We start from the raw sequence: 22,231 nt of genomic DNA on the forward strand, positions 1-22,231 counted from the left end.
ACACACAGTTATTGTGAAATCTCTATGTAAACCAAAACACTGATCAACAGAAACAAGGCTTTCTTGTTAATGGACTATTGTTCTGTTGCAATGTGGCTAGGGTTAAGGAGTTGGGAATAGGGCTGGCAAAGAAGAGAGAGACACGCTGAAGGGAAAAGACGAGGATGGGAAAAATTGGGTTACAGTACGCGTGGAGCCCTTAGAACCTGTTTTGACTTTAGACTGAGGTCAGCAGGTGTCTCAGCTCTGACATGCCTCTCCAGTGTGCCATGTGTGATCAGCAGAGGTTCCCCCATCAGGCCTCCCAAGCACAGGACACAGAATGGGCTAGGGGAAGGGGGAGGTCTCTGCATGTGGTGAGACTGATGCAGACACCCCCACTTGGCTTCACACCCAGACCCCGTGGGGAGGAGAAAATTGCACAGGCCACAGCTGGCTTCCAGGGCAAGACTGACTTCATTTCCTCCCAGGATGAAAGTTCTAACTTCAGAGAGCCTCAGAGCACCCAGGTCTCCCAGACATGCCCTTCCTGCACCTCACAGGAAGCAATCCCCGCAGAAGTCAGGCTGCCTTCTAAATTACCCTGGTAGAGTCCCCACCACGTTCCGAAATCACAGCAAGATTTCAGCCGGGCCCTGAAGCAGCTGTCCCGCCTCTTCTCTGCTGCTAACGAAACACGCCCAACTGCAGCGCATGAGTTATTTTTAACCATGACAGTCTCCACATTTTCAGCCTCACCGGCCCAGCCCCCTCCTCAAGACAGTCATTTGGCAGGATCAGGTTGAATAGAAGATCAGCATGGATGCCGGAGACACAGCACAGCGCCCGCCACCCCTCTGCTCATCTGACCCAGCAGCATCCTCAGGGACTCTGCCTGGGCCTTAAGCCCCCTCAAGTCCACTCTACTTTTATTCCAGACTTGGGATGTTAAACAGCAGGCAAAACATCCGGTGAGGCCCCTCGGAGCAAGGAGCAGACCGGAAAGGGAAATCATCACAAAAGGGCCTATAAGTATGTATGTGTGGTGGAGGATGGGGCTAGAGGGCATAAGGAAGGAGAAGGAGGCTGCCTTTAGGAGGAGAGAGCTTTGTGGATCCCGAGGACCCTCAGCTGGGGCCTCTCAAGGCTGGAGACAAATAAAGCCCCTCCTGCATCCTAGCGACAGCTGTGAAACCCTGTGGACTGGCTGATGCCACAGGCCCAAAGGTCTTGAGAAGGACCAAAGACCTTTCTCCAAGGGCTTTCTGTTGCCCACAGAAGGAGTGCAAACTCTCCAGCCAGGTCTCCTCCTTGCAAGTCCACCCTCTGCTAAAACCCTTCCCTCATTATTTGAGCCCACATAACCCTCTCCCTGTCTAGCTTTCCATTACATCCCACTGCCTGTTCCTGGATCACAATCTGTCACATATTCTCCTCGAAATGCTCCTTGCATTCAATCATTCAATGCTGGTTGATCTCCAAACAGGAACAAGGCCCCATGCAAGCAGCTGGGGGCAAAAACATGAGCAAGACACAGTCCAGCATTGCTAACAGTCCTGAGGGAGTGGCGGGTTCCCCCACAAGGGGATAATTGCCATACTGTACAAGGGAACACAGGGGAGGGAAAAGTATGAATACCAGAGCGGAGGAGGGAGCTCTGGATACCTCCGGGGGGCATTGGGGACAGAGGAGGCGGCACTTAAAAGAGGGGGAGGTGGTTCCCAGTGCCTTGCAGAGAAGAAAGCTAAAGCATGGAGGTCTGATCCTGCAAGATGCACACCTCTCAGGGTCAAGGTGCAGCTCAATGTGGCAAGTGCTTAGAAGCAGAGATGGCAAAAGGTGAAGCTCAAGAGGGTCCTGACTTTGAGGGGCCTCTATTCCACAGGCAATGAAGAGCCAAAGAAGGCTTATCAGCAGCTGAGTAACAGGATCAGGTTCTCATGTTAGAACAAAATACTCTTGTTAGTCACATGGAGGAGGGGCGGGACTGGAGGAGGAGAACTGTGAGTTGGAGGTTGGAAGGTCCAGGTGCAAGGTGACACAGCAGGGGCGGGCAGGGGGCACTACTTTAGAGATACAAAAGAGGGAGCAGGACAGGCCTAGGTGATGGAATGAAGCTGGGTGATGTCACTGAACTAGCTGCCAGCACTGCTTTGTCTAGCTTTCCATCTGCACTCTGGCCCCGCTGCCTGTGGAAACGTGGAGCACAACCCACGGGGGCAGCCCTGGATGCCCTCGCAGGAAGCAGCAGAGGGAGCACTCTGCAACCCTCCCCTTTCCTGAGCCAGAAACCCGTTCTAAGAGCTTTACATACATTATCTCATCTCATCCTCAAGGCAGCTCTGTACGGGAAGCATTCTTAAGCCGAGGAAAGGGAGGCTCAGACAGGACAAGAGACTTGCCTAGAGCCACACAGCTGGCCGGTAGCAGGGCCACCCGTCCAGCACCTTATCCCTCTGACTTTGAAGCCTGTCCTCGTAACCACTGCCCTGCATGCTCGGCTACTTGGCAAAGGAGAAGCGGACATCTCCTATGGCAGGTGGCCCCAGCCCTTGCCCAGCAGGAAGGCTAAGTGGGTACCACATTTTCAGAAAGCACTGTGAGTGAAACTGCCCTCTCCAAAGACTCAGCCCAAGGAAATAACTCAACAGAAGTCAAGTGTTATTATTCATAAAGATGTTCTCTGCAGCATTGTCTGTTATGGTGAAAAAGTAGAAAGTGAGTAGGATTTTTTAAATCATGAAATGTTACGCAGCCTTTAAAAATGGTAACTGTAAAGCCTAAAGTGTAATATGGAAAATCGTTTGGATAGAAGAGTAAGTGAAACAAGTCCAGACCCAGAATGGTACGTAAGCTAGCTATGAAGGCAACTGCACGGGGACAGAGGCAGAGAAGATGCAAAAATGGAAACAGGTCTCCTGTTAGCACGCAGGGAGGAGCAGTGGCAGATTCTACCCTGTCAAGTTTTTCTTTAAGGTTATGCCATCATCTTTCCAACAACAGGAATGCCGAAGCGGACTCCAGCTGGCTTGTCAGAGTACCCTGAGGAGGACCCCTCCACCTCTCGCCCCCAGCCAGCGGCCCACTCTTGCCTTGCACCCTGCCACCCCACTCACTGGGGCCTCTCTTACCAGCAACTCTGACCACGGCCCGCTCCGCAGGGTCCAGCACTGAGTCCTGGCTCTTCCGCTTTTTCTGCTCATGCAGTGGCAGGTTCCAGGGTAAGGTGTCCCCTGGGGGACATGGAGACAGGCTCCCTGACCTCTCACTCCTGTAAGACCGCTCACTCCGGCAAGACCGCTCACTCCGGCAGGACCGCTCACTGAGCGTTTCTTCATCTGAGGAAGACATTGCCCAGGCAGGGGCTGCAGCAGGGGGGTTGGGCCTGGGAGCCCAGGGAGAGATGATCTGTAGGAGAGAGGAGCGCAAGTGAACAGACGGAACGGGAACGGGTCACATAAGGTACACTGACACTTGGGAAGCAGAGGGTCTAGTCCCAGTTCTGCCCCTGACCTGACCTCTTTACCCCCTGAACCTCAGTTGCTTCGTCTGGAAAATGGGATGATGCTAAACCATGGCAAAACTAATTCACAAGACTTTAGAGAAATCCCCTGACATAATATACCTGAAGATGTTCACAGATCTGAAAATACTCCGTAAAAGTTAGCTCCCATTCCCAGTAACCTCTATTATTGTTACTCGGTACATTTGGAGCTTATAAGACCCATAGATCCAGAGACATGGATTTAAGTTCTACCCTGGGGAAGCCATTTAACCTCTTTGAGCCTCAGCATCCTAATCTATAAAATGGGGGTGACGATAGCACCTAAACCTCATAGGGTTGTTTGCAAGGCACAAAGGAAGTAAAGCACTGAACAGTGCGTGGTGTCCAAGAAGCACTTAATGAACAGTATCTATTACTGTATTCCTGTTCGACCTACCTTACAGGAATGTTATAAGGATAAAAATGGGGCAGCAGATGGGAAGTATTTTAAAAAAGCGAAGGCACGCTCTCACTAGCAGGCATGAAACAAAGCATGAGCTAGAATAGACAGGAATTTCTCCCATTCCATCTCTGGCACATCTAATAGAAAAAGTACTGAACTTGAAGTAAGACAGACCTGGGGATAAAGTCTGGCTTGGCCACTTTACAACTGGTGTGGTCTGGGGCAAGTCACTTCACCTCTCTGGGACTCGGCTGCCTCATCTGCAAAATGGGGTAATTATTTCACCTGAGAGGATGTCTTAAGAACATAGTGAAATGCAAATATAAAACTGGCTGGCACCACACATGGCACATAAGAGGCATTAGATAAAATGTTTGTTTGCTTTTTCCAAGGGCTGTTGTGGAAATAAGAGGCACAGCATGGGGGTGGGGGAGGTGACACAGAAAGTCAGTTTTTCTGGTCAGTTTAGCTAGTGGAGAGATCTGAACGGAAACATAACCACCCTGGGGCCAGCTGGGCTCCACCAGCCAGACTGGGCAGCCGACCCTCAGCAAGGCCAAGCTCACTTCCCAGAACCATCTGCTACCCATGGACCACTACCCCCAACAGCCTCATCAGAGCCTGGATGGTGCATGCCTTCAGCTACCACCTCCCTGCAGGACCAAATGCAGCCCGATAACCAGCTCTCTCTTTGGCTCTAGGGTCCAGGGAGGGCAGGAGACTGTCACCTTTCCTTTATGAGGGCTGTCTGGAGACCGTGAGGTGGCCTAAATGGCCAGACACCATGGGTCTCTGGGCACAGCTCCTCCCGGATTCTGGGAACCTCAGCATGGAGGCAGCAAGGGGCAGAGACAGGCTCCCGGGGTTCCCCACCATAAGCACAGAATGTGAAGAGATAACAAAAGAAACATTAAACGGGGCTGAAGGCCTCTAAGCAACCTCGGGCGGACGGAACAGCCCTGCCAGGGCACCTCCTGTGCCAGCAGCATTTGGGCCCTCTTCCCATGGAACATCAAGAAGGAATCCAGCCACAGAAGGCAGAAAGGAAAGGACCCAGGTCCTGGCACAGCTTTGCCTTTTATCCAGCACCTACCCCCTCCCCGCAATTACTTCTGGTGCCCGCCTCCTACCTCTTACAGCCAGGTCGGGGGCTGAAGCTACTGCCCCCGCCTCGGGGGAAATTCAGGCCGCGCTTCCTTCCCTAGCGTCGGCAGGGGCCAAGAAAACGCCCCTCCTCTCAGGCCACCTGCTTCATCCCAGAACCGCCCATTCCTCCCCAAGACGCCCATTTACTACAAAGGCAGGCTGGTCCCAGACCCCTCCCGGGGAGACCTTCCCTCGTCGCCTCCACCCCGGTCAGTCTGCCGACCCTCCCAAACACCTGTTTGACCTCGGGGCTCTCGCCTCCCCCCTCGGTCACCTGAGTCACTCCATCAACCCTCGATTCACAGGAGCGCGCGCCCACGCCCCCAAACCACTCGGAAGGCCGTAGGCCAGGTGCGCGACGGGAACCTCACCTGCCTGGCGCTCGCCCGCTGCGCCCCCCCCCCCACGCCCCTCTCCCCACCCTACCTCCACCCCTTCCCCGAGGTGGGGGAGGGGCGCGCCCGGGAGCCCGAGGCGCCGCGGGTGGGTCCGCGTGCCCGCCGCGCGCGGCTGACAAAGAGCGGGGCCGCGCCATGCGGACGCGCGACCGAAGGCCGAGCGGGCGCCGGGGCCAGTGGTGGAGACCTGAGGCTGGGAAGCGTCCTCCCCGCCCGGCCCTGGCCGCTCCCGCAGCTCTCTCGTCCGCAGGGGAGGGTTCGGCGTCCCATCTTCCCGGAGAACACGCCTCCCTCTGGCCGGGGCAGCGCCCGACGCGGGGAGACCCCCGCTCCGCGCGCTCGGCGCTCCCCCGCCCCGACCGCTGGGGCTGCAGGTGCGAGGCCCCGGCGGCCGCGATGCCCACGCCTGTCAACCCGCCTTCCCGCTGCGCCGGCCGCCCGAACTCGGGCGCGGCCGCCCGGCGCATCCAGCACCGCGCCCCGCCGCCGCCGCCGCCGCCGCCGCGCACCCCGCGGACAGGCAGGGAGCCTGTAGCCAGCCCCGCGCCCCGTGCCTTACCCTGGGAGCCCGAGCAGGGGAGACCGGCCGGCGGCGGCAGCAAAGGCGGCGGCGGCGGCGGCGGCGGCGGGGCGCGTCCGGGGCTGGAGCGCAGCGGAGGGGAGCGCCGCGGAGCCGAGGGGAGCGGCTCCCACAATGGCCGAGCTCGCGGCGCCGAGCCCCCCGCCCCCCGCGCCCTAGCGGCAGCGGCTGAAGCGGAGCCGGCGCAGCCGCCCAACCCGCTCCCCCACCCCCGGCGCCGACACCGCCCCCCGCCCCCCGATGCGCGCTCCCCCCGCCCTGCACCCCACCCGCTGCCGCTGCCGTGCTCCCCGCGCGCCCCTGCCCGGCCGCAGCCCGGCGCCCCCTCCGCACTGCCCCCCGAGTCCTCTTGCGGCCCCCGGGCCTCTCTCTGTGTTCCTCTCCCACCCCACCCCCGCCGCAACTCCTCCCGTGCGGCCGCGGGGTCCGCGGGCCAACTCACACCCCCACATTCCCCGCCCAGTGCTCCCGCGCCCTCTCCTCCCCGGCCCCGCGGCCGCTCGCTGACCCTGGCCTGGTTCACACTCCCGCCCCTTTGAAGCTCCTCACCGCCGGTCCCCGAGTCGCTGTCCCTCCCTGGCTGCCTGGCTGCCTCTCAGCCGAACCCGGTTCTTGAATGGCCCATTCCCCGGCCTGCCCCCCTTTGCCCGCTTCCCCTAAACCTACATTCTTTCCCTGCTCCTGGGGCTTCTGCTCCCGCTTCCGGAGAGCGCCCAGCCAGTCCACATCCCCGCTGGGCTTCTGGCTCCGAATGTAGGAGGGACCAGAAGGAGGCCCCATCTTCCCCACGGGGTAAAGGGCAGAGGGGAACCAGGCCCCAGGAGGCAACTCAGACAGACTCTTGTTTAGACAGCACCATTTAGAGCCTTAGAAGAGGCTTCACCTACTGAGAAAACGTTTATTGAGCTGCTTCTGCATGCTCCGCCTAGTATTTCGGAAAATAAGAGCCAGAAATGCCTTCAGTGCTTTCATAGTACAGATAAGTGAACATGTTCAGAGAAGGGAGGGTATTTGCCTAAAGTCACTCCACTAGTAACCTGCATAGCAACAGCTACTATTTGGGCGTGCCTCCTGGGGGACCACGCAAGGTGCTTTTCCTGGGTCATGCCATATCTAATCCTCACAATCCTGTTCATTCTTTCAACAGATAGATATAGATACTGAACGTCTACCATGTGTCAGGCCCTAGGCTCAGTGCTAAGAATACAGTGATGAACAAGCTGCCTCTGGTCCCTGCCCATTGACTCCACTGGGCTTAGCAGTAAAGATAGAGGATATAAATCACAGCGCATCCCTTGAGGCAGCACTATGATCTTCAATTTCTGGATGTCGAAACTGACACTAGATAATTTACTCAGTCATCTAGAAAGAAAGTATCCAATCCAGGACTAGAATTCATGTTCTGGGTTCTTTTTCACTGTAAAGGTTAGGAAGATGTGGGTGGGACCAACTTACAGAGGCCCTTGAAATTCCAGCCAAGAAATTTGGTCTAAATTCTATGGTTATGAGCAGCCAAGGGAGGTGGAAAGCAGAAGACTGAAAGTAACCCAGGGACAGGCACAAGATGGGTGTGGATGGTTATGCTAGAAGACTATTGCAATAGTCCCAGCAAAAGGTAATGAAGCTCTGATCCCAGAAAGGAACAGTAGGGAGGGGAAGGGGGGATTTCCACCCACTGAAACCTTCTAAATTTCTGTCTGCATGCATTCTGCCATGTTAAATAAAGGAAAGGAACTACCATTACTAAATTTCTGCTAAATTTCACTAGGCAATGCCCCCAGGGAATTTTGTGTATATTGTCCTGTTAAATCCTCCCCAGAACCCCGTGCAGTAGGTAATTTTATTATTCTCATTTTACAAATAAGGAAACAGAGACTTTGAGAGATTAAAGGACTTGCTGATGCCCACAAAGCAAACTAGTGTTGGGGCTCGGGTTAGAGCCCAGGCCTCTCTCTAAACCTCATGCTGTAGCCTTTATCTCTACTGTCTGAAGCCAAGACAAAGAACCAGTCTTTGATTCAGCCAAGCATTCTTTACCTTGGATCACAGGTACTTTTAGACTTCCAGAGAAAGGTCAGGGGTCCACAAATGTAACCTAAAGTGTAGCTGGGCCAGTAGCGCAGGCCCCTGTGTGGGACATCTCTCCACAGAAGCCTGCAGAGAGGCCTCAGCCCAGGAGAATTCTGCAGCCCGTTTCTAAAGTTCCTGTGGGGATGGGTGAGAAACCGTGAAGCAGAAGCAGAAACACAAATAGCCTTCTCAGTGAGAGAGGAACATGGGTGCCAAGGGGAGGGCAAACTGAAAGCATGGCAAGGGTGCAGGGAGGCTGGGTATGATACTGAGTGTCCGCGGAGGCTGGGACCGGTGGCCCAGGGCTCTATAGACAGGACCAGCAGGGGAGAGTTCATGAGGCAGGGCTGTCTAATCACCTAGGAAGCCTGCGGTCCCAGCCTCTCTGACTGGAGAGAATCGAAAGGTTTGCCTCTTCTCAACCTCATTGTCCTTCCCAAATCTGACCACCAGTCCGGTCCTGAATTATTCATGCTGTGGGCTGTGAGAAGGTGGAGCTTCCAGAGGCTTCCGGTCTTAGGACCTAGGACATTCGGTGATATCTCCCCCAGGCTCTAGCTCCAGGAGTGCTGCCCTGGGATTGAGCCGCTGGTAAGATCTGCCAAGGTTTTTGCAGCTGGCAGCTGTCCAGTAACCTTGGGCTACTGGGCTTCAATTCATTTCAGCAATCTTTTATTGAGGAATACTATGTGCCGGGGACAGATCTGTGCTCTGTCGGGAACACAAGTGACTGTGACCAGGTCTTTGTCCTTGAGGGTATGCAGGATAGTAGAGGGAGCAGGCACTTAAAAATTATGCCCTTTTACAATGTTCTCTGGGCCTGAGAAGTGTTCCCCTCCAATGTCCCCCCATTTCACCAATTGAAGGCCTCTGCTAATTCCCTCCAGAAGTTACTGGCCTTGAAACTAGGGAAACTCACACCCCAAACACCTGAGCAGGGTTCTCTCCGTGAAGGGGCATCAAAACAACTTCTTACCAAGGACTATTTGGAGCCCTGAACTAGGCCCCCCGACTGTGGCTTGGGCCCCCAGGTTTCCAGCCACATCAGGAAAATGACACTCACTCTCAAATCCTTCCATTCAGCAAACACTAATTAAGCATGCACTCAGCGCCAAGCACCCAGCTTTGTGCTGTGCTGCTGGTTCCAAACCAAAGCACACAGGCATGGACCCCCATTCTCAAGCTGCTCACACTCTAGGTGGGGAGATAGACAAGGGCAATTATACTTCAGCCGATGGTGCAGAGATGGGGGAGGCACAGGGCACCTTGGGAGGGCGCACAGAACGGGAACATGTCCCAGATGCTTGAGGTCAGGTAATTTTACCAGGATTTTCATCTTGTCTTTCTAGGTATTTGCTTAAGTGGAAATTCCTCTGGTCATCTGTCTACATGGAAAAAGCTTTACTCTTCCATACTGGTTTTTCTTTCCACTATTATCCTCTATCCCAGCCTATTCCTTTGGGCCCTTTCGAATCAGGCAGACATCCAATGGAAGGTGGAGGTAAAACATGAGCATAAGTAGAGGCTGGAGCCCTGTGAAGTAATGCTATCTGGAGGAAATAGCACAGGATCCCCATACAAGGAGGGACTTTGAAGATTTCTAAGCTCTGCCTAGAACATTTTCCTCCCACCTTTCACTGAGTGATTCCTCACATCCATACACTGATGACGTCCAGATTTGTATCCCATCTGTACCTCATCCCAGCTCCAGACTCACATCCAACTGCCTCCTTGACATCCCCATCCCCACCAGGATATCTGATAGGCATCTCAAACTCAACATGTCCCACCTAGAGTCAGTTCTTGATATCTGCCCCTACCACCCACAAAACCCCATCTCTGCCATCTCAGAAAAAATGGCTCCACTACCTACGCACTTACTCAAGTCAAAGATCGAGTAGTTACTCTTGATTTTTCTTTCTTTTGTTCTCTTCTACATTAGCAAGGGCTGACAAACTGCCTCCATAATGTATCCCGCATTCATCCACTTCCGTCCGTCTATTGTCACCTTAGTCCATCACTCACCTGGACAACTGCACTAGCCTTCTGAATGGTCTCTCTGTTTCTACTCTTGTTCCCACTCACTCCGGTCCATGAAGCAGCCAAGAGTGAGCCTTTTTAAACATAGATCAGGTTGTCACCTCCCACACAGTTCCAACTTGCACTTAGAATAAAATATAAACTCCTTGTAATGGTCCATAATGATCCGGTCTTTGCTTAGACCTAACCTCAAGACCCCTTGTTCACTGGATTCCAACACATCAGATCCTCTTTCTGTACTTCTAACAAGCTAGTCTCATTCCCATCTTAGGGCCTTGCAACGCTGTCTTGGCCGCCTGGAATTCTCTTCTCTAAAATGTTGCATAATTGGTGCCCTTTTCGTTATCCAGGACTCAGCTTAAAATTCACCCTCTAGGGGTGCCTGACTGACTCAGTCAGAAGAGCATGGGACTCTTGATCCTGGGGTCATGAGTTCGAGCCCCACACTGGGTATAGAGATTACCTAAATAAATAAATAAATAAATAAATAAATAAATAAATAAATAAAGTTAAAAAAAAATTCACCCTCTAAAAAAGGCCTTTTGTGGCCACCCATCTAAAGTAATCACCTTCATGGGGCACCTGGGTGGCTCAGTCAGTTGAGCGTCTGACCCTGGCTCAGGTTATGATCTCACCCCTCGTGGGTTTGTGCCCTGCATCGGGCTCTGTGCTGACAGCTCAGAGCCTGGAGCCTGCTTCGGATTCTGTGTCTCCCTCTCTCTCCCTGCCCCTTCCCCCACTGGTATTCTGTCTCTCTCCCTCTCTCTCTCGAGAATAACTAAACGAAACATGTTAAAATGTCATACAGAAAGTTTTTGAAAAAGCGTTTTAAAAATTAAAAAATAAAGTAACCACCTCCTTTATTATTTTTTTTAATCTGAATAAGGAAGTTTATCTTATCACTGTGAGCAATAGGAGAGAGTGTAAATATGATATAGAGTAACCACCTCCTTTAAATGTTTTTATTTTCTGTGTAACATTTCTCATTTGTCATTATCTGGCTTCTTTGTTTGCCTGTGTGCTGTCTCCCCCACCAGGATGAGGACACTGTGCAGTTCGCCGCCGTATCCCTACGGGGTCTGGCACACGGTATGCTTGCGGTAGCCATTTGTTGAATGGATGAAAGCTTGGATGAGTGAATGAATGAATGAATGAATGCAGTGAGAACAGCAGAGGAAGAGACTTACCAGCAGAGAGATCAGTATGTACAACGACCTGAAGTTGAGAGAGAGTGTCTAATGCTCAAGAAATTGAAAGAAGCTCAGAATCATTGGCATGAAGAGTGTTAGGGGGTCGGCTGTCCAGAATGAGGCTTGAAAAAGCAGTCGGGAGAAATTACGGAGAATGTTGGGTTTTAGATTCTCTCCCAAGTTCCATGTGAAGCCATTGAGGGTTGATTGGTTGTTTTGCTTTTTATTTGTTGTTTTTTCAGCTTTATTGAGGTAAAACTGGCAAATGAAACTGTGAGATATTTAAAGTGTACATCATGATGATTTGGTATACATTCACTGTGAAAGCGTTCCCTACATCTAGTGAATTAACACATCCATCACCTCACACACGTACACGCACACACACAATATTTGGGGGAGTGAGAACATTTAGGTTCTATTCTCTTAGCAAATTTCGATTATACGAAACAGTTTATCAACTATAGTCACCGTATTTTACATTAGATTTTCAGACCTTATTCATTTTGTAGCTGAAAGTTTGTACCTTTTACCAACCCATCCCTATTTCCCCCACCCCCCTGGCAACCACTTTTCTACTCTCTGTTTCTATAACTGTTTGTTTGTTTGTTTGTTTGTTTAATGCCACATGTAAGTGTAAGTCTTGGTCTTTCTCTGTCTGGCTTATTTCACTTAACATAATGCCTTCAAGGTGCATCCATGTTGTCCAAATGGCAGGATTTCCTTCTTTCTCGTGGCTGAGTAATATTCTGTTATACATATACAACACATCTTCTTCAACCACTCATCTGTTGATGGGCACTTAGGTTGTTTCTGTATCTCAGTTGTTGTGAATAAAGTGCAGTGAACATGGGGGCACAGACATCTTTTCAGGATCCTGTTTCCATTTCTGTTGGCTATATACCCAGAAGTGGAATTGCTGGATCATACGGTAGTTCTATTTTTCATTTTTTGAGAAACCTATATATTTTTTCCACAGTGGCTGCACCAATTTATATCATCACCAACAGTGCACAAGGGTTCCCTTTACTCCAGCTCCACACCAACATTTTTTTTTTTAACATTTACTTATTTTTGAGAGACGGAGTGAGAGCAGGGGAGGGTCAGAGAGAGAGGGAGACACAGAATCTGAAGCAGGCTCCAGGCTCCAAACTGTCAACACAGAGCCTGATGCGGGGCTCAAATTCATGAACCATGAGATCATGACCTGAGCCGAAGTCAGACACTTAACCAACTGAGCCACGCAGGCACCGCCCACCCCCCACTTTAAAAAAAAATTTTTTTTAACGTTTATTTATTTTTGAGAGAGACAGACAGACAGAGTGCCAGCAGGGGAGGAGCAGAGAGAGACACACAGAATCTGAAGCATAACATTTGTTATCTCTGGTCTTTTATTTTTTATTTATTTATTTTTTAACGTTTATTTATTTTTGAGACAGAGAGAGACAGAGCATGAATGGGGGAGGGGCAGAGAGAGAGAGAGAGAGACACAGAATCCGAAGCAGGCTCCAGGCTCTGAGCCATCAGCCCAGAGCCCGACGCGGGGCTCGAACTCATTGACCGTGAGATCGTGACCTGAGCTGAAGTCGGACGCTTAACCAACTGAGCCACCCAGGCGCCCCTCTGGTCTTTTATTTTTAATAAATTTTTTGTGTTTATTTATTTTTGAGAGAGACAGAGACAGTGTGGGCAGGGGAGGTGCAGAGGGAGAGGGAGAGGGAGAGGGAGAATCCCAAGCAGGCTCTGAGCTTTTGGCACAGAGCCCGATGCAGGGCTCAAACTCAGAACACAGTGAGATCATGACCTGAGCTGAAATCACGTGTTGGATGCTTAACCGACTAAGCCATCCAGGCACCCCTGTTATCTCTGGTCTTTTTGTTGATAGTCATACCAATGTTTCAAACAGGGAAGGGGCTTAATCCAAGAGGCATTATGGGAAAAAAATCACTCTGGGTGCTGTGAGAATAGACTATGAGGAGGCTAAATTGAGTGTGAGAAAGCCACTGACAGATGCCAATTAAAACTTGCCAGTTTAAACTTGTCCTGACAAGACTGGACAAGAATGATATTACTGAAGATGGGGAGAATTATATAGAATCAAAAACCTTTATTTTTATTTTAAAAAATTTTTAACATTTATTTATTTTTGAGAGACAGAGCATGAGTGAAGGAGAAGCAGAGACAGAGAGGGAGACACAGAATCCAAAGCAGGCTCCAGCCTCTGAGCTGTCAGTACAGAGCCCGACACGGGGCCCGAACCCACGAACAGTGAGATTATGACCTGAGCCAAATTTGGATGCTCAAACAACCAACTGAGCCACCCAGGCATCCCAAGAATCAAAAACCTTTAGAAGGCATCAATAGGAGCCCCTGGCTTGCTCAGTCAGTGGAGAATGTGAGTTTGAGCCCCACATTGTGGTAGAGTTTACTTTTTAAAAAGAGGCATTAATAGGACTTAAGGATGAACTAGATGTGGAGGGTGATGGAAAAGAGGTGCCAAGCATAACTTTCAGATTTCTGACTCCGGCAGATTAATAGTATCATTTTCTAAGGTTGTACAGAAGGAGGAACAGGTCTGGGGAGAAAGATATTGTGTTCATTTTTAGACATGCTAGCTTTGAAGTACCCTTGGGCTGCCCAGTGGAGATATCCAGGTCTGGAGCTCAGGAAAAAAGGTCAAGGCCAGAACTAGACTGGGGGAGGGGGAGCTGTCTGCATAAGGATAAGGGCAGAAAGTTGAGCATCCACATTGAGCTCACCTAGGGCAAGGGTGACGGGTGAGGAGAGAGGAAGACAGAGCCCTGAGCTGTATCAACACTGGACCCTAAGGGGTAGGAGAAAACTGTCATGGGACAATGAGGGCAGATGCTTTCAGTCAGAAGGAAGTGGCTGAAAAGTTGAGCATGGAAAGGGATGAAAATGATGGTGCCTAAGGCAGTCGGTGATATGCTTTTCCTCTGGCCACAGGGCCTGGTTTTGGCATGGCCCTGTGGCCACTTCAGGCCAGAGAGACACAAAGAAGATTGCTGAAGAAGATTCCTTACTCCTGGGGCACCTGGGTGGCTCAGTTGTTTGAGCGTCCATCTCTTGATTTCAGCTCAGATCATGATCTCAGGGTTGTGAGATCAAGCCCTGAGTTGGGCTCTGCACTGAGCCTGGAGCCTACTTAAGATTCTCTCTCTCTCTCTCTCTCTCTCTCTCTCTCTCTCTCTAAGAAAATAAAACCAGGGGTGCCTCAGTGGCTCAGTCAGTTAAGCATCTGACTCTTGATTTCAGCTCAGGTCATGACCTCATGGGCTTGTGGGTTTGAGCCCTATGATGGGCTCTGTGCTGACAGTGCAGAGCCTACTTGAGATTCTATCTCTCTCTTCCCCTCCCCCACTTGCTCACTCTCTCACTCTCTTTCTCTCTCTCTCTCTCAAAATAAATAAATAAACTTAAAAAAAAATAGGAGTGGAGCATCTGGTGGCTCAGTCGGTTAACCCACCAACTTTGGCTTAGGTCATGATCTTGCAGTTAGTGAGTTCAAGTCCCGCGTCAGGCCCTGTGCTGACAGCTCAGAGCCTGGAGCCTGCTTCAGATTCTGTGTCTCCCTCTCTCTCTGCCCCTCCCCCGCTCATGCTGTCTCTCTCTCCCTCTCAAAAATAAATAAAAGATTTAAAAAAATAAAAAATAAAAAACAAAAACAAAACAAAACCCCCTTTATCTTGGGGGGGAAAAAATTCCTTACTTTCAAGAGAGTCGCCAGGAGACACTCCGGCTATCACTCTTCTTGTCATTGTCATCATTGTCATTTCAGTTAGTTGGCTCAAGACACTTTTGGCTTTAGCAATACTTTAATTAATTAAGTAAGTAAGTAGTTATTGGGAGCCAACTGTTATTAGAGCTGGGGACACAGTGATAAGACAGAGGAGGTATCTGTGCCCACAAAACTTAAATTCTAGTAGGGGAGACAGACATTAAACAAAGAACCCGATTTCAGTGTGCTACAGTTATTAATAAGTGCCAGGAAGAAGAATAAGGTAGAAAGGAGCATAGGACCATGGGAGCTGCTATTTTAGATAGGGCAGGGTGGTCAGGAAAAGCCTCACTTGAGGAGGTGATCTTGGAGCAGAGACCTGGAGAGAGGAAGGGAGGCAGGCCTGTGAACATCCAGAGTGGTACTCTCCAACCAAAATGGGATACAAGTCAAAGGTGTAATGTTAAATTTTCCAGAAGCCACATCAAGAAAAGTAAAAAAAGGTGGGGTGCCTGGGTGGTTCAGTCGGTTAAGCATCCAACTCTTGGTTTCAGCTCAGGTCATGATCTCACGGTTCGTGAGTTTGAGCCCAACATCAGGCTCTGTGCTGACACCTGAGAGCCCGGAGCCTGCTTCGGATTCTGTGTCTCCCTCTGTCTGCCCCTCTCCTGCTCACACTCTGTCTCTCTCTCTCTCTCTCTCAAAAAGAAATAAACATTTAAAAAATTAAAAAAAAAAAGAAAGAAAAGTAAAAAAGGCAAAGATCACTGGTTGCCATAGGGTATGGGGGAGGGAGGGATGGATAGGCAGAGCACAGAGCATTTTTAGGGCAGTGTTTTGAATGGTGAATAAATGTCATTATGCATTTGTCAAAACCCATCGAATGTACAATGCTAAACGTGAACCTTAATATAAACTGTGGACTTCAGATGATAATGATGTACTTGTGGAAGTCTATTGATGGCAACAGAGGTACCACTGTGGTGCAAAGTGATGGTGGCTGGGGAGGTTGTGTGTTTATGGGGCAGGAGGTATATGAAAACTCTCTGTACTTGCCTTTCAGTTTGTCTGTGACCCAAAATTTTCCCTAAAAAATAAAGTCTACTGGGGTGCCTGAGTGGCTCAATCGGTTAAACGTCCGACTTCAGCTCAGGCCATGATCCCGTGGTTTGTGAGTTCGAGCCCCACATCGGGCTCTGTGCTGACAGCTCGGAGCCTGGAGCCTGCTTCAGATTCTATGTCTTCCTCTCTCTCTGCCCCTCTCTGCTCGAACTCTGTCTCTCTCTCTCTCAAAAATAAATAAACATTTTAAAATAAAATGAAATAAAGTCTATTTAAGTAGAGAGAAACAGGTGAAATTAATTTGAATAATATATTACAAACAGTGGCATAGTCAGTCCTCACAACAATCCTGTACATCTAACATATCCAAAATATTATCATTTCAAAATGTAATTAGCATAAAAAATTGATTAGATAGTTCAATATCTTTTAAGTTTATTTATTATTTTGAGAGAGAGTGTGAGCAGGGGAGGCTCAGAGAGAGAGGGGGACAGAGCGAGAGAGAGAGAGAGAGAGAGAGAGAGAGAGAATCCCAAGCAGGCTCCACTCTGTCAGTGCAAAGCCTGACCTGGGGCTTGAACTCACAAATCGAGAGATCATGACCTGAGCCAGACGTTTAACCAACTGAGCCACTCAGGTGCCCCAGTATTTCAACATCTTTTTGGTGAACTAGGTCCTCAAAACTCCCATGTGCATTTTACACTCACAGCACATCTCAATTTGGAGCAGCCACATGTGGCTGGTAGTTTCCAAATTGGGCAATGCAGAGGCAGAACGTTTCAAGCAAAGGAAACAGTAAGTGCAAGAGTGCTGAGGCAAGAATAAGTTTCGCTGTGTTTGAGCAGAGCCAGCAGGCATGGGAAGGAGCGAGGGGTGAGTGGGCGGAACACGGGATGAGGCTGGTTGGAGAGAAGGGCAGGAGCTGGGGCAGGGCAGGGCGGGGGCGGGGGGGGTTAGCCTTGGATTAAGCAGTCTGGAATTGTTCTAAGTGTGATCAGGAAAGCACTGAGGCGCTCTGAGCAGGGAACATGGCAAGTCCTTTGTGACATGAAATGCAGTGCACATGTTCCTTATCATTATACTGTTTCTAATTATAGGAGAGGCAGTGCGGGGCCCTGGATCCCTCTAATGCTGCAGGGGGAAGCCAGCTATCTCTCTCCCAATTTCACATTTGCAGACCAGAGGCCCAGAGACAAAGAGTGCTCGCACCGGGATGCATAGCACGTCTTTTCTTGTTATTGGTGATTGGATGTAAACAGGCTCAGCAGACTTCTGCGGGTAGAAGCCTGGCTGGAGGGAGTTGAGAAGGAGATGGAGAGGTTTGGCAGTGAAGGGAAGGAGAAATGATAGGGTGGGAACTGGAAGGATGTGGAATCTGTTCGCTTGTTTGTTTTTGAGCAGAGGAAGATTTGGACATGATTGCAAACTGATCTGAAAGCAGGAGTAGAGAGGGAGAGGCTGGGAAGAATGGGTTCCAGATGGCATGGGGCTCCTGAAGACATGGCAGGCACTGGCTGTGGAGTGGAGGAAAGCTAGGTGGTGATGTAGGTAGGCCTGGGGACTTGGTGGCACCAGGCTCAGCTGCCTCTGTTCCCGCCTTCCACAGCCCTTGACCCTTTGCCATCTGGATTCCTGGGACCTGCATGCTGCCTCGCTCCCGAAGCCCATTCTCTGCTAGTCACTCTCAGTGCCCCCCCAGACCAGAGATGATCCTGGCAGGGCTGCTGCAGACCATCTGCCACTTTCACTCTGAGCTCCTGTGCCCTGGTTAGGGACTGCTGCTTAGAGCCTTCTTCTTTATCCTTCCATTCTATGATCCCAGTTCTACCCTCCAAGCAAGACCTTTGCATGAGTCTCCTTTTTTTTTGTTTTTAAATATTTATCTATTTAAGTAATCTCTACACCCAATGTGGGGCTCGAACTCACAACCCTGAGATCAAGAGTTGCAGGCTCTTCCAACTGAGTCAGCCAGGCGCCCCAGCGAGTCTCCTGGTTCTGACATCCAAAACTCAAACATCTACCATATGCAGAACCTTCCCTGTTTAAGCACAGTTCTATTTGCTTCACAAAGGTATGTGCTGTCAGAATCTCATTGTACAGGTGAGGAAATTAGGGCTCAGAATGGATAAACGTCTTGGGCAAGTCTTACGGCCAGTAAGCGCCAGAGGGACGATTTGCCCCCAGTCTGTACACTCTACAAACTGGCCTCGTTCTATGATGCCACACTGTCTTTTAGGTGTCAGAAAGAGCTGCTGTCCTGGAGGTCTTTTCTCATTTGGGCAGTGGGCTATGGGCACAAGCAGCAGAATGTGGGGCTCAGCTGTGGGGACAGTTAGAGAGGGTAAGTTCTGTGCCAGCAAGGACTTGTGTCTCTTTGATCACTGCTATACCCCTGTCCCCAGAATAGCATCTGACATAAAATAGGATGCAATAAATATTTATTGAACAAATGGATGCCTGAATGAACTCTAGCCTCTGAGAGGGCTGGTCAAAACCCAACCAGAGATGAAATCAGGCAAGAATACAAAGCAGGGAACAAGTGCCCAGAACTGGCTAAGGTACAGCTTGATTATAGGAAAAAGACAAAAGTCCAGGATTCAAGTTCAGGGCTTCTTTCCTAAACCACGTGAAGAGATCTTGTAAACTAAGCCTAAACCAATCAAGACACTGCATTTCTTTGCCACAGTAAGCAATTCAGAGAAAAACAAACAGCTGCTTTATTCTTTATAAATTACTGTGTATAAATTCATTATATGGATGTATCATAATTTCACTAGTATCCTAATGAGGGACTTTCAGGTGATTTAGAATCTTTTGCTATTACAAAAATGCTGCCAGGAATAACTGTGTACAAATGTCGATTCTCACAGATACATCATATCTGAAATATAAATTTCAAGAAGTGAAATCCCTGAGTCAAAAGGTATATGCACTTATAATTTTCATAGATAACTGTCAAATTGCCCACCATTAAGGTTGTAACTGAAAACTCCCTTCTGAAGTGTGTGAGAAGATGTGCTTACAATATTCTGGCCGAAACAATATCACCAAAATGTTTTATCCTTGATAGTCTGACAGGTGAAAAATGAAATGCCAGTCCAGTTTTAGTTCACAGCACTCTTGTTATGAGCGTGAGCATCTTTTCATGGATTTAAGAAGTTGTTTAAAAAAAAATCCTCCTACTCAGGTGTTTGGCTGGCTGTCAGTAGAGCATGTGACTCTTGATCTTGGGGTCATGAGTTCAAGCCTCATGTTGGGCATAGAGCTTACTTTAAAAAAACTCCTCCTACTTAAAACAAAACTCTTGGGGTGCCTGGGTGGCTCAGTGGGTTGAGCGTCCGACTCTTGATTTGGGCTCAGGTCATGATCCCAGGGTCGTGAGATGGAGCCTGGCATCAGGCTCTGTGCTGAGCGTGCAGCCTGCTTGGGATTCTCTCTCTCCCTCTGCCCCTCCCCTCTGCTCGCATGCACTCTCTCTCTAAAATAAAAAATAAAAATAAATTTAAAAAAATTCTCTAAAGAAGTAAAAATTTGCCTCTAATCCTAGATCCCAAAAGCAAATAGTGTTGGTTACTATGTATCTTCCAGACTTTTCCTTAAATTCATACCTATTTATATAATTTCACCTAAAAAAACATGCATGTGTATACATACATATATGTGTGTAACATACCTGAATTATGAAACCTGCAGTTTCTTTCTTATCTTTTGCCAGTTACATTTTTTTTAATTTGCTTTTAGATGCCTTGCATTTTTGGTTAATGTAGAACTTCTCCAAGGTCTGCTTCTTACTTCTTTATGGCTACTTCATATGACCTTTGGGGTATGTGATAATCCACTTAACAATTTCCTTAGACATTTTGATGATTTTCAATTTGTTAAATCCCAGCAATGCTGCAACAAATGTTTTTCTACGTGCATTTTTACATACATGTGCTATTATTTCTTTAGGTCTCATTCCTAGAAGTGGTCTTTGGATGCTTCCAATGATAAACTGATCTGAAGCTAAGAAGGTTGGTCTGGGATAGGAAAGGCTTCCATGTATTTTACCTACTGTCTTCGGCACATAAAAGAGGGCCCACTTTCGAGTCTGTTCCCCTTCATATCATGAACAGCTGGGTATTTCCCTGAACAAATGGTATTACAGTTCATCATGGTGAAGGATTCTTGAGTGGCTGCTGAATTCAATGTAAGCAATGAGAGGGTTAGAATAACACAGAAAGGTCTCTGCCTTCCAAACTCACAGTCTCACAGAGAAACAGGGTATAGAAAGAGAAATAGCAATCTACATGATACAATGAGTAATCGGCCCTGGTCCAGACTTTTCTTCTCTTGGGCCGAAGCATTACTGTCCAGGTGGAGAGACTATAACTTAGGCTTGGTCAGCTCTCTGTGTCTGCTCCTTGGACTATTAGGAGAGAATGGCTCCAGATATGTAAGCAAGAGACGATCTAAATTATTCCATTAGGCCGGAGGCCACAGTCTCTGTCTCCTCTCCAACGGTCTTCTACCCACCTTCATTTGGTAGACATTTCCCTATCTCTATTTCCTGTCAGAAGCTGGGGAGGCAATGGAACCTAGCATTCAAGTACTCGGTAATATATGTTGATTCGGAAGGCACTAGGTGGCAAAAAGATAAAATATTCCAGTGTTTGGCCTAGAAAAACTCAGGCTGAAAGCTGGTATATTTTGTTTACTCCATATTCTTTTGGCCTTGTTGTTGTTTAACTTAAAATACTTTACTGAGGTAGAGTTTACATGCAATAACACGTACCCATTTTAAAAGAATGGTTAGTTAAGTTTTAAGAACTATATTCACTTATGTAACCACAAAGCCTGTAGAACATGCCGATCACCCCCAAAAGTCCCCGCATGCTATTTAACTTTTTAAAATGTTTATTTAGTTATGTATTTATTTGAGAGAGAGAGAGTATGTGTGCACGAGCACAGGGGTGGGGCAGAGGATCCAAAGTAGGCTCTGCACTGACAGCCGCAAGCCCGATGCGGGGCTCGAATCCACAAACCACAGGATCATGACCTGAGCCAAAGTCGGACACTTAACTGACTGAACAACCCAGGCGTCCTGCTCTTTAACTTTTAAAAAATCTTTCGTCTTGAAATAATTATAGAGTCACAGAAAGTTGCAAAGATAGTACAGAACAATCCCATGTACCCTTCAATCGTCTTCCCGCAGTGGTTACGTCTTCCATAATTATAGTATAGTACATATCAAGAGCAGGAAATGTACACTTGTACAATGTGAATAAATAGTTAATGTGAATAAATAGCTCTGTGTCATTTTATCACTTTTAGACTCATATAACCAACCCTGCAGTCAAGATACAGATCTGTTCCATCATCACGGGGATCTCCCTAGCGCTGCCCCATTATAATCACGTTCCCGCCATCCCTATCCTCTGGCAACTAACTAGTAACCTCTTTTCCACCTCTACAATTCTGTCTTTTGGGGAATGTTATATAAATGGAATTATACAGTGTGTGACCTTTTGAGATGGCTTTTTTCCGTCAGCCCTTGAGATCCATCTAAGTTGTTGCTGTATCAAGTTTGGTCCTTGTCAGTGATGCGTAGTATTCCAAGCTGTATGTGTTTCCCAGAGCTGCCATCACAAATTGGCACAAACTTGGTGGCTTACAACAACAGAAATTTATTCTCTCATATCTAGAGGCCGGGAGTCCTCAATCCAGGTGTCATCAGGGCCGCGCTCCCTCCAAAGACTTGAAAGGAGGCTCCTCCCTTGCCTCTTCCAGCTTCTTTTGGCTTCCCCCATTCCTTGGCTTGTGGCTGAATCACCCCAGTCTCCGTCTTCTATCTTAAGATGGCCCTTCTCCAGTATAACTGAATCTTCTCTTCTATCTCTTACAAGGACACCTGTCGTTGGATTTAGGGCCGATTTAGATAATCCAGGCTGATTTTATCTCAAGACCCTTAACTTAATCCAGGGTTTTTCAGCTATACTTAGCAGGAGGAACAGGGAAAAATATGTCTGGTCCATATTTCCGGAAGTGGAAGTCGCTCTACATCCTTTAAAAAAAAATTAAGGCCAACCTTTAAAAATCAC

General features: G+C 48.9%; 1 protein-coding gene across 10 annotated transcripts in view; it reads right to left on the reverse strand.

The window, feature by feature from the left end:
• The window catches only part of MACF1 (microtubule actin crosslinking factor 1), a 331,328-nt gene extending 327,983 nt beyond the window's left edge, over nt 1–3,345 (reverse strand). For all 10 annotated transcript variants that reach the window (XM_047871166.1, XM_047871165.1, XM_047871167.1 and 7 more), the window contains exon 1: nt 3,111–3,345. In XM_047871166.1, the coding sequence (XP_047727122.1) occupies nt 3,111–3,330 (220 nt within the window). In that variant the 5' untranslated portion in view covers nt 3,331–3,345. The remainder of the gene's footprint in view (nt 1–3,110) is intronic.
• Between the last annotated feature and the right edge of the window lie 18,886 nt (nt 3,346–22,231).

This window comes from Prionailurus viverrinus, chromosome C1 (assembly GCF_022837055.1).
Source record: "Prionailurus viverrinus isolate Anna chromosome C1, UM_Priviv_1.0, whole genome shotgun sequence".
NCBI lineage: Eukaryota > Metazoa > Chordata > Mammalia > Carnivora > Felidae > Prionailurus > Prionailurus viverrinus.